General features: G+C 48.2%; 1 protein-coding gene across 2 annotated transcripts; it reads left to right on the plus strand.

The window, feature by feature from the left end:
* Window positions 1–403: 403 nt before the first annotated feature.
* Window positions 404–1562, plus strand: LOC136452286 (probable glutathione S-transferase GSTU6). 2 transcript variants are annotated; one of them, XM_066452906.1, is made up of 2 exons: window positions 404–913; window positions 1016–1562. In XM_066452906.1, the coding sequence occupies exons 1-2, from the start codon at window positions 578–580 to the stop codon at window positions 1370–1372; spliced, it is 693 nt and encodes a 230-aa protein (XP_066309003.1). In that variant the 5' UTR covers window positions 404–577; the 3' UTR covers window positions 1373–1562. The 2 variants fall into 2 exon arrangements, with proteins under 2 accessions (XP_066309003.1, XP_066309002.1); XM_066452905.1 differs by having other exon boundaries at window positions 408–913; window positions 995–1562.
* Window positions 1563–13002: the final 11440 nt, after the last annotated feature.

The raw sequence follows: 13002 nt of genomic DNA on the forward strand, positions 1-13002 counted from the left end.
GCGAGAGGGAAAGGGAAGGGAACGACGCCCCATGTCCGGAGGCCAGGCAGGTTTCCCCGTCAAAACCCGGCTCCCGCGGGGCCGAAACACCCGTGCAGAGAGCTTCCAAATGGACTCGAGCCGCGACGCGTGGAAAATTACCGCGTGGGTTTTCAGCCCCGGGAAAACGGCGGGACCCCCGCGGGGAAAGCTGCTTCCAAAGTAGGCCTTAGTGTGTACAACTATCTAGCCATGAGAACCGAGGGGCCACATGGTATGGATGGGTGGTCCTCGATCACCCGTCACGAAGATATGCACTCCGATCCAAGGGTATGTACAGTACGTACACGTAGCGCCCAACCGCCCAAGAGCTGCAGGACACACGACGTCGATAGGTTTCACATCAATGATAGGATGCGCGTCATGCGTGTTCACGTGTCACGGGCGATTTTTCTCCTTCCGACAGTAGCTGGACAGGCATCGGCCACATTCGTAGCAGCTAATTAAACCGAGCGCGAGGCCAGGATCCATCGGCCATTCACAGTTCACGCGACTGACCGGCCGCCCGGGAGGCGGGAGCGCACGGCGAGCTGCTAGAATGGCCACAGCCGGCGGAGGTGCCGGGAAGCTGAAGCTGCTGGGCGCGTGGCCGAGCCCCTTCGTGAACCGCGTGCGCGTGGCGCTGCACCTCAAGGGCCTGGAGTACGAGAACGTGGAGGAGGACCTCACCAACAAGAGCGACCTCCTCCTCGCCTCCAACCCCGTCCACAAGAAGGTGCCCGTGCTCCTCCACGGCGACAGGCCCGTCTCCGAGTCACTCGTCATCGTGGAGTACCTCGACGACGCCTTCCCCGGCGCCGGCCAAGCCCTCCTCCCCGCCGACCCCTATGAACGCGCCGCCGCTCGCTTCTGGGCCGCGTACGTCGACGGCAAGGTAATAGGGGCGCGCATGATTTACATTTTGTATGTACACGCACGCTGACACGGTGCGCGCATGCATATATCATATATGCAGTTGCACGGCATGATGGTGAAGGCGATCCTGGGGGCAACGGAGGAGGAGAGGGCCGCGGCGACAGCGGACGCGTTGGCCGCTATGGACACGCTGGAGGGTGCGTTCGCCGAGTGCTCCGGCGGGAAAGAGTTCTTCGCCGGCGACGCGCCCGGGTACCTGGACGTTGCGCTTGGGGGCTTCATCGGCTGGCTGCGCGCCTGGGACAAGGTGGGCGGCGTCAAGCTCCTGGACGCCGGCCGGATCCCGCGCCTCGCCGCGTGGGCGGACCGCTTCGCTGCGCTCGACGTAGCCAAGGAGGTCATCCCGGACCCCGACCACATCGCCGAGTTCGGCAAGGTGCTGCAGGCACGCTCCGCGGCAGCCGCCGCCGGCAACTGAGCTCACAAGTGAATGCTGCTCTGCCTTCCTGATAGATCATGGTTTGTTGTTTGTTTCTCTTGTTTGTTTGGCTGCCGAGGGTAAAACACGGTTCTTCACTGTAATGCTTTTTCTTTGTAATAAACTCCGTACATTCATGATCTTTTAAATAAAAAAATAAAAAAAACCCGAAAACTTATTAGGGGAATAACGACGTGTGGTGGAAAATGTTTCTATTCGTACAAATAATTAATTATGATATGTACGTGTGTGGTTCCTGATGCCAACATGATACGTGTCTAGTTTTGGATCAGCCGGTGTGGATAGAACTAGAATGGGTGGCCCTGGATTTGTAAATTAATTTTCAAAAAAAAAAGATTGCACATCAACTGCACATTATTCTTATATAGTGAAGATGAGAAAATGAACGAAAACAAAATTGATTAAAAGTCTGTCAAGATATACTGTAAACTAGAAATTTCATTTTGCCATGTTATATAAAGAGGTTTAGGTTGGTGAATGAAACATGCATCCCATACATTATACATACTTTTTTAAAAAAAAGGACAGCAAGAGCTTTGTCACGATTTTTATTAGACGAAAAAAAGAAAAAGACAAGTGCCCATCCAGTTTTTTAACGAAAACTAGATTAAAAAACCATACAACTAATGAGAGTGCACCACTTATCCTACTACACACAACTTTGGTAGTACAACAATCAAACAACTATCATAACTCACGTCACTACTTGCTCCAACTTAGTCGAATCGGCCTAACTAACAACTCAACTAACAACTAATAACAAGGATTGAAGAAACACGATGACCTGCTAGGCGCACCAAACAACACAACTTGGGGCACCACTATGGTCAGACTACAAAGAGGAACCACGGAATTGGAAAACCTAGCCATGCCTCCAAGGAGGAAACGACACTAAAGCGCTGACAAGGTAGCCCGTCAAGGGAAGGTTTTAACCTACAACATCCGGTACGATAGGATGAGAGATAGGAAATGGCGTCTCCAAGAAGGAAACGATGTCTGCAGACGTTGTCATCGAAGCTTTCGCCCCGACCTCAAGCACCTCCACATCGTTGCTGCCGAAGTCCCAACCCTGCCAGGGAGACAGGGTGCGGCGATGGCTCAGCAATAGCCCCACCCCGCCGCCGCCTCTAGGGACGTCCGCCAGCAGAAGCGCCAAGAGAAGCTCGTCGGAGAGTCCGTCCCCCCGACGGAACTGGCAAAATTGGCCAGCCGCAAGCAGATCCGACCAGCTCTGCCATGGAAGCTAGCCTAAGGTAGGGGAAGGCAGATGGTGGGGAGAAGAGGGCCAGGATCAGCCCCAGTCGCCCAGCCCCACCAACGTCCCAACCCCTGCCGAGCCGGCCCTGCATCAACCACGTTGCGCAATGCCTCTAACAGCCTCTGCATCCAAACCGTCGCCATCTGCACACCAGTTCCCCGGCCCTCTGTGGATCTAAGCTTGCCAGACCACAGCACCGGAACCGAGCGAGGAAGACGCCGGATCCCACAAGGGAGCGCCGGCCCCAACCATGGAGGGCAGACCATGGCACGCCGGATCCCACAAGGGAGTACGCAGCCCCAGCCACCTTCGGCGCTGTTCCCCGACGGCCTGGGCCGGAGCCGCCGTCGTCGCCATGGGCTCGACTAGTGCCTACCCAGACGCGGCCTGAGAGGGCCTAACACCACGAGCCTGCCAGATCCAGCCCCAGGACCGCCGGATCTAGTGAAGGAGCACCTGATCCGCTCTCTTGGCCGCTGGACTTACGCCGTGAACTACCAGCCGCCGCCCCCGTGCAAATCTCGCCATGAGCTGTGGAGCCACCACTGGGAGAGAAGGGGAGAGGGAAGCTCACTGCCATCACCATCCTTGCACTCCTCCGGAAGACCGGCGCCATGCTCTGGCGGCGGCAGGGTTGGGGGCGCTCGAGGAGGGCCTCGCGAAGGGGGGGTCGGGGGCTGTGACGTGGGGTCAGAAGGAGAGGCTTGGCTTCGCAACAGGGAAAGAACCCCATTGTACATACTTTCATTTCATGGTTTTGTAACCTCGACATAGCATTCAGTTACGATGCACAAATGAAACCTCCAGCTCTCAATGCTGGTTTCAATACATTCCATAGTCCTGAAAGTATACTAGACGGCACCCCGCGCTTCGCTTCGGGCAGGCTTATTATATCTGGAGTTAGAACATCAGAACTAAGTGGTACTCTAAATAGTGAAGAACATTTTTGAATTCACCAAATTCAGTACTGATGTAACAATGGTACTGGGATTAGTAGAGTTGCATGAAGCAAAATGTCATGTGAACTACAAATGGCACTTTAAGCAATCTGTTACAACCGGGAGAGGCATTTCTGATTAGGGAGAGGAATAAAAAGGTACAAACTGCGAGTGTGATTGGAAAGAGTGAAGGCATATAATAAAATAAGCCAAATAGGCTTTTACCACGAATACATCTGTAAGACTGGTTCATCATGACAAGTAATGAACATTTGTCTTAGGTAGCAAAGCATAGATATTTGTGGTAATTGAGATATATACAATATTTCAGAAGCACTGAAGAGTCTCTTGGCAGAAGCATTGAAGCAGCACTCCTTAGCAGTACCTGCAGGCATACAGGTCTGAGAGCTTTAGTCATACTTGAGACAACAGTTAAAGTATTGTAGTCCTCTGAAGAAAAAATGAACTAAAGTAGTTGTCCTGAGGCTGGGCATGGGCACAGAAGGCAACATGATCTGATTCATGGACGTTCTCAAAAAAAAAAAAGATCTGATTCATGGATTGTAAATGGAAATACGAATTAGTGTGCACCAAGGCTGAACCAAAATGCATGATCTTAGCAGGAGAAGAAAATTGTTGTAACTGACCTACTCTTGTTTTGCCGATGTAGTAAGGTGGGACCATTTTTCTTTTCCCTAGTGCGTGGTTTGCCATCTACAAGGAACCCACTTTATAAACAGCAGCGTTATTCTCATTCATCTTGGGATTGCGTGCCTGAAGAATAGTAGTAGGAGCAGAAAGACTGTTACACCTTGATGTTTTGGCCAGGCTATCTGATTTGGATTTGCTGATGGGGCACTTACGATTTCCAATTTCTTTGTATGTTGCAACACAGAGAATTGTGATGAATGTAGCGTAAACACCGACAGCGAGGAAGATCAATAAGCCTGTAGGTAGGTTATGCACCTAAAAGCTTACATGAGGTGATACAAGGTATCTGCATTTGCACTGGCATGGAAGCTGACTCTGCACCAATAGGATGATAATAATCTAGTAAGCAAAGTATCATTTTTGCATAGCCAGGTAAGGAGACGAGAATGGATATCAGATACTAAATAGATCTAACATATCTGTAGGAAAAAGAAAGGGGAATATTTAAAGATGGAAATACAGAGATAGCTAACCTGGCTGCACCAACATGAGCCATTTGCTCAATGGACGTTTTTTTTTCATTCTACATACCACAATTCTGTGAACAACATGGTAAATGGAGCATAAGGCCAAGACACAGTGCAATGGTGTTTCAGATCGGTGTATGATGATGTCACAACTATCAGTAAGTCATAGAAACAACTTAAAAATGTCTATTATTGAGATGTGGACATCATTTAAGATTATCTATATGCAGAGGTATCTCAGAGGACATATGTAAAGCTATTTTTTTTTGGAAATTGCTGGCATGAAATTGATGGACCTAGATGACACACCACTAAAAATTAATGGACCTACGGTGCATTTAACTCATTGTAACCAAAGACAACGGAGGCAACACAAGTCCACCGGTTCCTGGGCAAGGAAGCCTATATCATAAAGGGGTGCTCAATAGTTCAGTATAGTGTGTAAACATAATTACAATTAAAGGAACTAATATTTTTATAGGAGTACAACAGCTCAATAAAGAAAGTAACCCTGTATACCTGAACAATCTATATTTCAGTGCTTTGAATGGAGATGTTGAATAAGCATACCTCAGAAAGTTGGTTACACGGTCTTCATGTCACACACCTTTGTTTGCGCAATGAAGCTTATATGAAATAATGGTGGTAAACAATTCAGTATGGTGCGCAAGCATTGACAACCTGAAAATATTTGATGTAGTATAGAGACCCTTGTTTTAGCTGGGGAATGAAGCATCCTCTGTATCGCAAATAAATGCTAAAATGTATTCCGTGAATGAAGGTCTAATATTAACAGCAAACAATAATAGGTCGAATGTGAGATAGTATATTACATTCCACTCTTTTATTTTGGAAAGCAATCAGATAAATAAATAATCTGTCATCAAGATATCAATGGAACTTTAGCAATATAAGAGAAATTTACAAATTTAGAGATGCATATAGAAACTTAAAGGCATAATTCTATAGCCCATCAGGCAGTTTTTTGGTCATGCAGCAAAAAGCCGTAGAGAAACATAAAAAATAAGGAAATTAAACCATGTAACCATGTATCAGGTATTGAGGTTTATAATCATATCGTAGGGAAAATGTGAATGACATGAAAGGGAACAAACTCGGATATACAAATAGATGCGGAACAACATAAACCTGTCAAACAGAAATACTAAGCGCCATGTGACATGTTGAACGCCCTAGTTTAATTTTGGATAATTGATGAAACATAGTGTACTAACCCTTATCATTAATTGTTGTGATTGAGATAGGGTTATACACACCAAGTGATGGAGCTGATGGTCATGGTGATGGTAGTGACCAAACTTGAAGATCAAGTGCTCCAACTTGGAAAAGAAGAAAGAGAAAAACAAAAATCAAGCGTTGATCAAGGCAAAGGTATCAAATATGTTTTTGTTTTGGCACTCAAGACACCATAGAGGGTGTGAGTGTGTTTAGGATCGGTAGCCGTACTATAAAGAGGGAAAATATTTGGCTAAGCGGTTATCGAGTGCCACTAGGTGACATGATTCTTGCATATGCATTAGAAACCTAGTGTGCTAACTTTTAACCCTTGAAAATGCTTGGAAAAATGCTAACACACGAGCACACAAGTTTCACACTTTGTGGTTAGCAATGTGAAAGCAATGGTGAAGTGGTTGTTGAGATAGAAAAAGAAAAGGAGAGATAGGGGCGTCGGACCCTGGCTCAGGAAGCGTCGGACCCCGCTCACTTGGGTCTGATGGCTAACCCTAACGCGTGAGTATAGAGGAGGAGGCATCGGACCCTATTGGTTGGTGGCATCGGACTGACCACGCGCACTGTTCCTTCACACGTGTGAGAGCGAGGCTTGCGCGGGCGTGACACATGGTGGCGTCGGACTCTCCTTGGGGTCCGACGGTTGGTGTAGGACTTGCTTCTGATGGTTTTTACTGTTCTGGAACCTCTCTGCATAGATCTTAAGGGCGTCGGACGGTCTGACGATGTCGCGATGCTGAGTCCAACGGTGGTAATCACAACGCGACAGTGAGCCGTTGGGCGGCAACGATCGGTTTGGTTTGAATGGGATGCGTGGCAGCGCGGGAGTGGTTGCTGCAGGGTGTAACACCCTCGGTGTTACACTGCAAGTTTTCTACTAATAACACTTTTATGAGCATCATGATTATGTGCTAGTGCATGTGAGAATGAGCAAAGATAAATTTCTTGGCATGAAAAATGATTAACACAAATGATACATAAAGAGAATTCAATAGGCATATTATATCACTTAAGGTTGGAAACCAATTTTTATTAAGCAAAAGTGCTATAAAACATATATGTGACACCTTAATAAAGTTTGAAGTACACATTTTGTAGAAGATAGTGCAACTTTTGTTTCAACAAAATAGTAACGCTAGATAACATTTCTAAAAGTGTGTTTGCTAATTTTTGTAGAGAAATTAGGTTATGGAGTGGTATTGTATTATGTCTTGTTTTAGTAGCCTAATATACCCTCTAAGGTATAGCAAAGGTGGTTTAGGAATTGGATCAATGGTTTAGGTTTCTCGAGCGCTTTAAAATCCGTGCTTAGCGTGTTCTCGGGCTGTTTTCCCGGTTGAGCGTGATCACCAACACCGGGGGCACGACACCGCCGCGATGGGCGTTCTGCGTGCGCGTGTTGGCGCGCTCGGTTGTCCACCGTGGGCCGGTCGGCCTGGCTACGCGGTGCTGCTGCCACGCGGGCCCGGCGTCCTTGTCGCCGTTGCCGCCCTACCGTGCAGACGTCCTGTTCCGCTGCCGTGCTGCTGCTCTAGCCGCATCACTGGCCGCCTCGGGCTGTCACCGCGCGGAGCCGTGGCTGCCCGACTCGTCCCGTCATGCTGCCCCACCGCCTGCTGCCGTTGCCGCGCGTTGCTGCTGCTCGCACAACCGAGCATCATGGCCACCTACCCCACGCGCTGCTCCCCCTGCACGTCGTGATGTTGCCGCTGTCGTCGTGTCACGGTCTCGCTCTCACCTACCGCTCCACCGCATTACGCCACTAGTCCACCTAGGTGCTGTGCGCGCGGGCCACGTCGACCTCGAGCGTGTGCCATCAGCTAGCGCCGCCCATGGGCCATACTGGTTGCACCAGCCGCATCACGCAAAGGTGCACTCGCCAGCTACCGACCGCGTCCTCACCACCTCCCGTCCTCTCGTTTCTCCCCTGCCCGCCTCTGTGTGCCCGATCGCCTCTGTTTCCGCCATCACGACGCGGCCATGGTGAGCCAGGGCGCAGGCACTTGCCTTCAATTTCACGTGCCCGTGTATGCGTATTGATGTCCGCGTGCCAACCGTCCCCACCCCGTCTTGAATCGAGCCACGACAAAATCCAATTTGGAAGTCCCCCCCGCCATGCCATTAAGGTCGAGACCGGCCATGGCCGAGGGCAGACACCCACCGCTTGACCCCTCGTTAATCCATCTACACCACGAACTCTATGTGGCAGAACCGCCTGAAATAACTCACTTACAGAGATGCTTATCTTCCAATAGACACTAAGCACCCCGAGAGCGAGCTACAGTGGGCGGATTCCGTCGAGCACACCCCAAGGGAGAGCCCGATTAATCCACATTTCTTCCCTCAGGATCCAATAATGAGAATAAGTTTATATTACTTAGTCCATTTCATACATCTAGAGTTCTTAGAAATATATTATTACAGTACCAAATTCAGAGTGCAGAAATTTAACAGTGGAATGAAAAGAAACATTTATCGATAATATACAAGGATTCGTCTGTGCCCACCAGAAGAATCCTTCACACAATGGCTACTCCTCAAGCAGTACCTGCAACAGGGGTAAATAAACCCTAAGTACACAATGTACTCGCAAGACTTATCCGACTAGTAGGAACCATTTCCTGACTCCAAGGGATATGATAAGCTTTATGGTTTGCTGGATTCCTTTTTGTACAAAGCAATACTAATAGTGAATTCTTATGTATGTTAATTATTAGCATTCATGATTGGTTCATTATCTAACCATCCTATGTAAACACCTATTCTACTTTCAAGAAAGAGTTGAGCAAACAGTTTCATTTTACCACATTTCCTCTTTCAGTTCTTACTACGGTGCTAGATTGTAGACAAGCCATACCGGATCATCAGCGATTCGTGAATCAATGTGCCCAGCTGAGTACCTCAAAACACACGCCCCGCTTGTACCCCAGGCACAAGCAGGACCAACCTACCACTCTCCTATCACGCGGTCCATGTCCCCATCCAAACTTGGACTCCAAGCCCTCGCTCCTAAGTCTCGAACTTAGTGCGGTGCTTAGACCTCTACCATCCCCGTCTCCAATCAGTCGATCTAGAAAGAGCCGAAACCCATGAAAAGAGAGCAACAAGCCTTCCCTACGCCCATACACAAGTATGTGCTCGGGATAATAAGTCTGTGACTTGCCTAGAATTCAATGCAACGGTTGGTACTTAACCGACACAGACAGGAAAACAGTGTAACCAAGCTATGCCCCGTTGGCCGTAGTACACAACCTCTCACACCCACCAATACCCAAACCATATCCCTGCCCGGTCTCCACTTTCCTTTTACCATTTTTATCATGAGTGATAATAATAAGCACTATTGTGAGCAACGGCAGGTTACTTACGCTACCAAAATCCTAAGCATAGCAACTACTCGACCTATGCTAGTAGGATTCATAGGTAGGTATATCTATGTATGTAGTTTCCATAAAGTGTCTGTAACGTAAATGCACATCACACACACACACACACACACACATATATATATATATATATACATACATATATATATATATATATATATATATATATATATCCAGATATCATTTAAAATAAGGGTTATGCACCGGGGCTTGCCTTGGGCAGGCGGGGTGTCAACAAAGTCAACAACCGATGGATTCGGGGCTCCCTCCTATACGAGAATCTCCTCCTCGTACTCCTCGATGATCTCCTCATACTCCTACTCACCCGCAGGCACGAACTCTACCAACTCGTTATCTACATGCATGAAATGATGGTGCAACACTTAATAATACGACAACAACAACTCTTAAAATAAGAATACATCCATCAAACCACTAAGCTAGCTCTACCGACTAAGATGCTAAGTTGCCTATCATTTCCACTAAACAGGTATGAAACATTTCATGTATTAACTTAGCAACTAAAGGCATTCTTACTCTTAATATCGATTTACTATATATATGATAAAACAAGAAGTATTAGCTACCCTATTTATCAACCTATTGTAAGGCTACAAAAATTACAGTGAGCACATAATAATACAATGAACCTACTGTAAGAATTCCATGGCTAAATCTATTACCAATTTGCCACAAAAATTCCTATAAATATTAGGCTAAATAATGCTAAGCTTTCCTAAATGAATTAATGAAACTATCATTATCACATATAACTGTAAACTGAATACACCAACAGATAGATCCCATTTTTGTTAACCTAACAAATTTTGTTTCACTATTTTTGAACACCTACAACATTTACTATAATTTTCCAAATATTAGCTCACAATTTAAATTAGAAAAGCAGCTACTAATTCCCTGGAAAAAGAAAACTAAATTCAACCCGTGGCCCACTATCTCACGGCACGGACCATGCCTGTGCAGCGTGCGCACGCACACGTGACCCACTGGCATGGCCCATGCGGGTGTGGCCCAACCGCGCGACAATGGCCCACGACGGGAAGGCCTGCGTGCTCCGGCACATTTGTGAAAACGTCCCCGCGCTAGTACCAAATCAATCCGCAGTCCACAACAGTATTCCTATAGTCTAGACTTAAGCAATCTAACCCTTGGAACAAACCATCTTCACAACGGCCAGGTCCACAGGCACCCGCACGCGCACCGGCGTGGCGGCGACGGCACTGGGCGGTCACGCTTGCCAACCGGGACCCGCTCTGACCAAGCTAGCGAGCTGAACAACACCTATGACCCTAGAGTCTACCCTAGCCGAAGTTACAGCGGTAGTGGAGCTCGCGGAAGCGACGGCCACGGCGCATGGCCATGCGTGATGGCGGCGCGACCACGCCGGCCACCTTAAGCCACCGCGGGGAGAGATGGCTAACTCAACAGAACCACTATCGTACCCGGACTGCTCCTATGGTGACGGTTTGGTCGGGGACAGACCGGGTGTGTCCAGCCACCCACGCACAGCAAGGTCCACAACGGCGGCGGTGGCGCGACCGTGTTAGTGGCGTCGAGAAGGCAGTGGCAGTGAAAGTGGGGTGTGCACGGGATGGAGGGGATCAATGCGGAACTCGTGGTGGAGGTGAATTAGCGAGAGGTGGTGCGGCGGGTAGCTGCCCTCGACTGTGGCCAGTCCCAGCCTTAATGGCATGACAGAGGGGGAAACTGCCAATTGAAGCTCGGCTAGGCTCAATTGAAGGCCGGAGGTGTCTGGGTGGTAGCATGGCTCCAACACTAGTGCCTGGCGCAAGTAATTGCACTGACAGTGACCATGCGCTACGAATTTGGCTTGAGTGCAGCTTGGTCCCGCCTGTCATCCCAGGCGGCCGCAGTAGTGCATGCGAGAGATGCAGGGATGAGATAGCATGACGCGTCGTGAAGCCATTTAACAAACAAGGACAAGGCAAGGGAACGTCAGCTCCACGTGCGGCACAGTGCGAGTCCAGCAGCGGCTTGGCCCGACGTGCCATGTGCAGGAGCTCTACGCCGTAACAACAGTGCACTGCTAACCTAAGCAGGGACAAGCGCACATGCAAATGGTAACGGCCTCGATCCCATGCTGACGCGGCGCCCACAGAGTAGGGAGACCAACGCTGTCGTGGCACCCATGCGCTAGACGGTGTGCGCGCAGTGGCGCAACAACGATGGCAACTAGCCAAGCGGAGCCGAGCAAACGCGGGCGGCCCCACGGCACCAGCGGCAGTGACACGGTGAGGCAGGCGGCCAGGCGGCAGCGGACCGGCAAGGGCACCGCGCCCACCGAGTGCAGCGTGTGCGTGTGGCGTGCATGTGCACATGCGTCGTACGACCGATGCTGCAACGCCGAGTGTCGAGGCACGGTGACCACGCCCAGACGCTGAAACCGGCCAAAAATGTGCCATGCACGATTTTTAAAGCATTCGAATAAACCTAAAACATTGATCTAATCGACAAACCACCTATGCAATTCTTAAGAGGGCATATTAGGCTACTAAAACCAGCCATGAAACCACACCACTCTGTAACCCGATTCTTCTACAAAAATCACCAAACCTAGCTTTGGCAAAGCACTTTTTAGACTTACGAAATCAACTAAGTCACAATCGGATTCGCGTCAACTTCGATTTCCAAGCTATTAGGTATGCTAGCTAGTAAATTCATTTTTTGACCGCAGGTATTTCATCATCATCTACAAGGTTTGTACTTCTAACTTTATTAAAGTTCCACATATACGTGCTATTGTGTTTTCATTCAATAAAAATTCACGAACATTCTTACTTATTTCATAAGTCACAACACCCTTTCGTTACGCATTTCTGTTGGTCCTTTTAAGTTACGTAAATTGATTTACACATTATATCCCATGCATTGACACATAATCATGATGCTCATGACATGTTTTAGCAAAAGATTTTACAGTGTAACACCAAGGGTGTTACAAATCTACCCCCCTAAAACAAAATCTCGCCCCGAGATTTTATGTGCCTAGTGTGGGAAAAAGATAAAAAAATCATTTTGAAATAAACAACTACCTCAATGAACCAGAAAGAAGATGGGGAAATGCTCTAGGATGTAACTTTCTTGCTCCCACGTTGCTTCATCCTCCGAGTGGTTTTGCCACTGAACCTTGTAGAACTTCACCACATTGTTCCTAGTCACTCTTTCTTTCTCATCTAAGATCTTGACAGAATGTTCAATATACGTCAAGTCAGTCTAGAAGGGAAGTCCTTCAATTTCCACAGCTTCATCAAGGACCCACAAACACTTCTTCAACTGAGATACGTGGAACACATCATGTACCGCCGATAAAATATCTAGAAGTTGGAGACGATAAGCAACTGGGCCACAATGCCCCAAAACCTTGTAAGGACCCACATATCGAGGGGCTAGCTTGCCATGAACACCAAACCAATGCACCCCTCTCATAGGAGACACCTTGAGGTACACATGATCCCCAACTGCAAATATGCAAAGGCCTTCTTCGCTTGTTTGCATAAGCTTTTTGTTGGCTCTGAGCCACCTTCAAATGACTCTGAATAATACTGACTTACTCTCA

This window comes from Miscanthus floridulus, chromosome 5 (assembly GCF_019320115.1).
Source record: "Miscanthus floridulus cultivar M001 chromosome 5, ASM1932011v1, whole genome shotgun sequence".
Lineage (NCBI taxonomy): Eukaryota > Viridiplantae > Streptophyta > Magnoliopsida > Poales > Poaceae > Miscanthus > Miscanthus floridulus.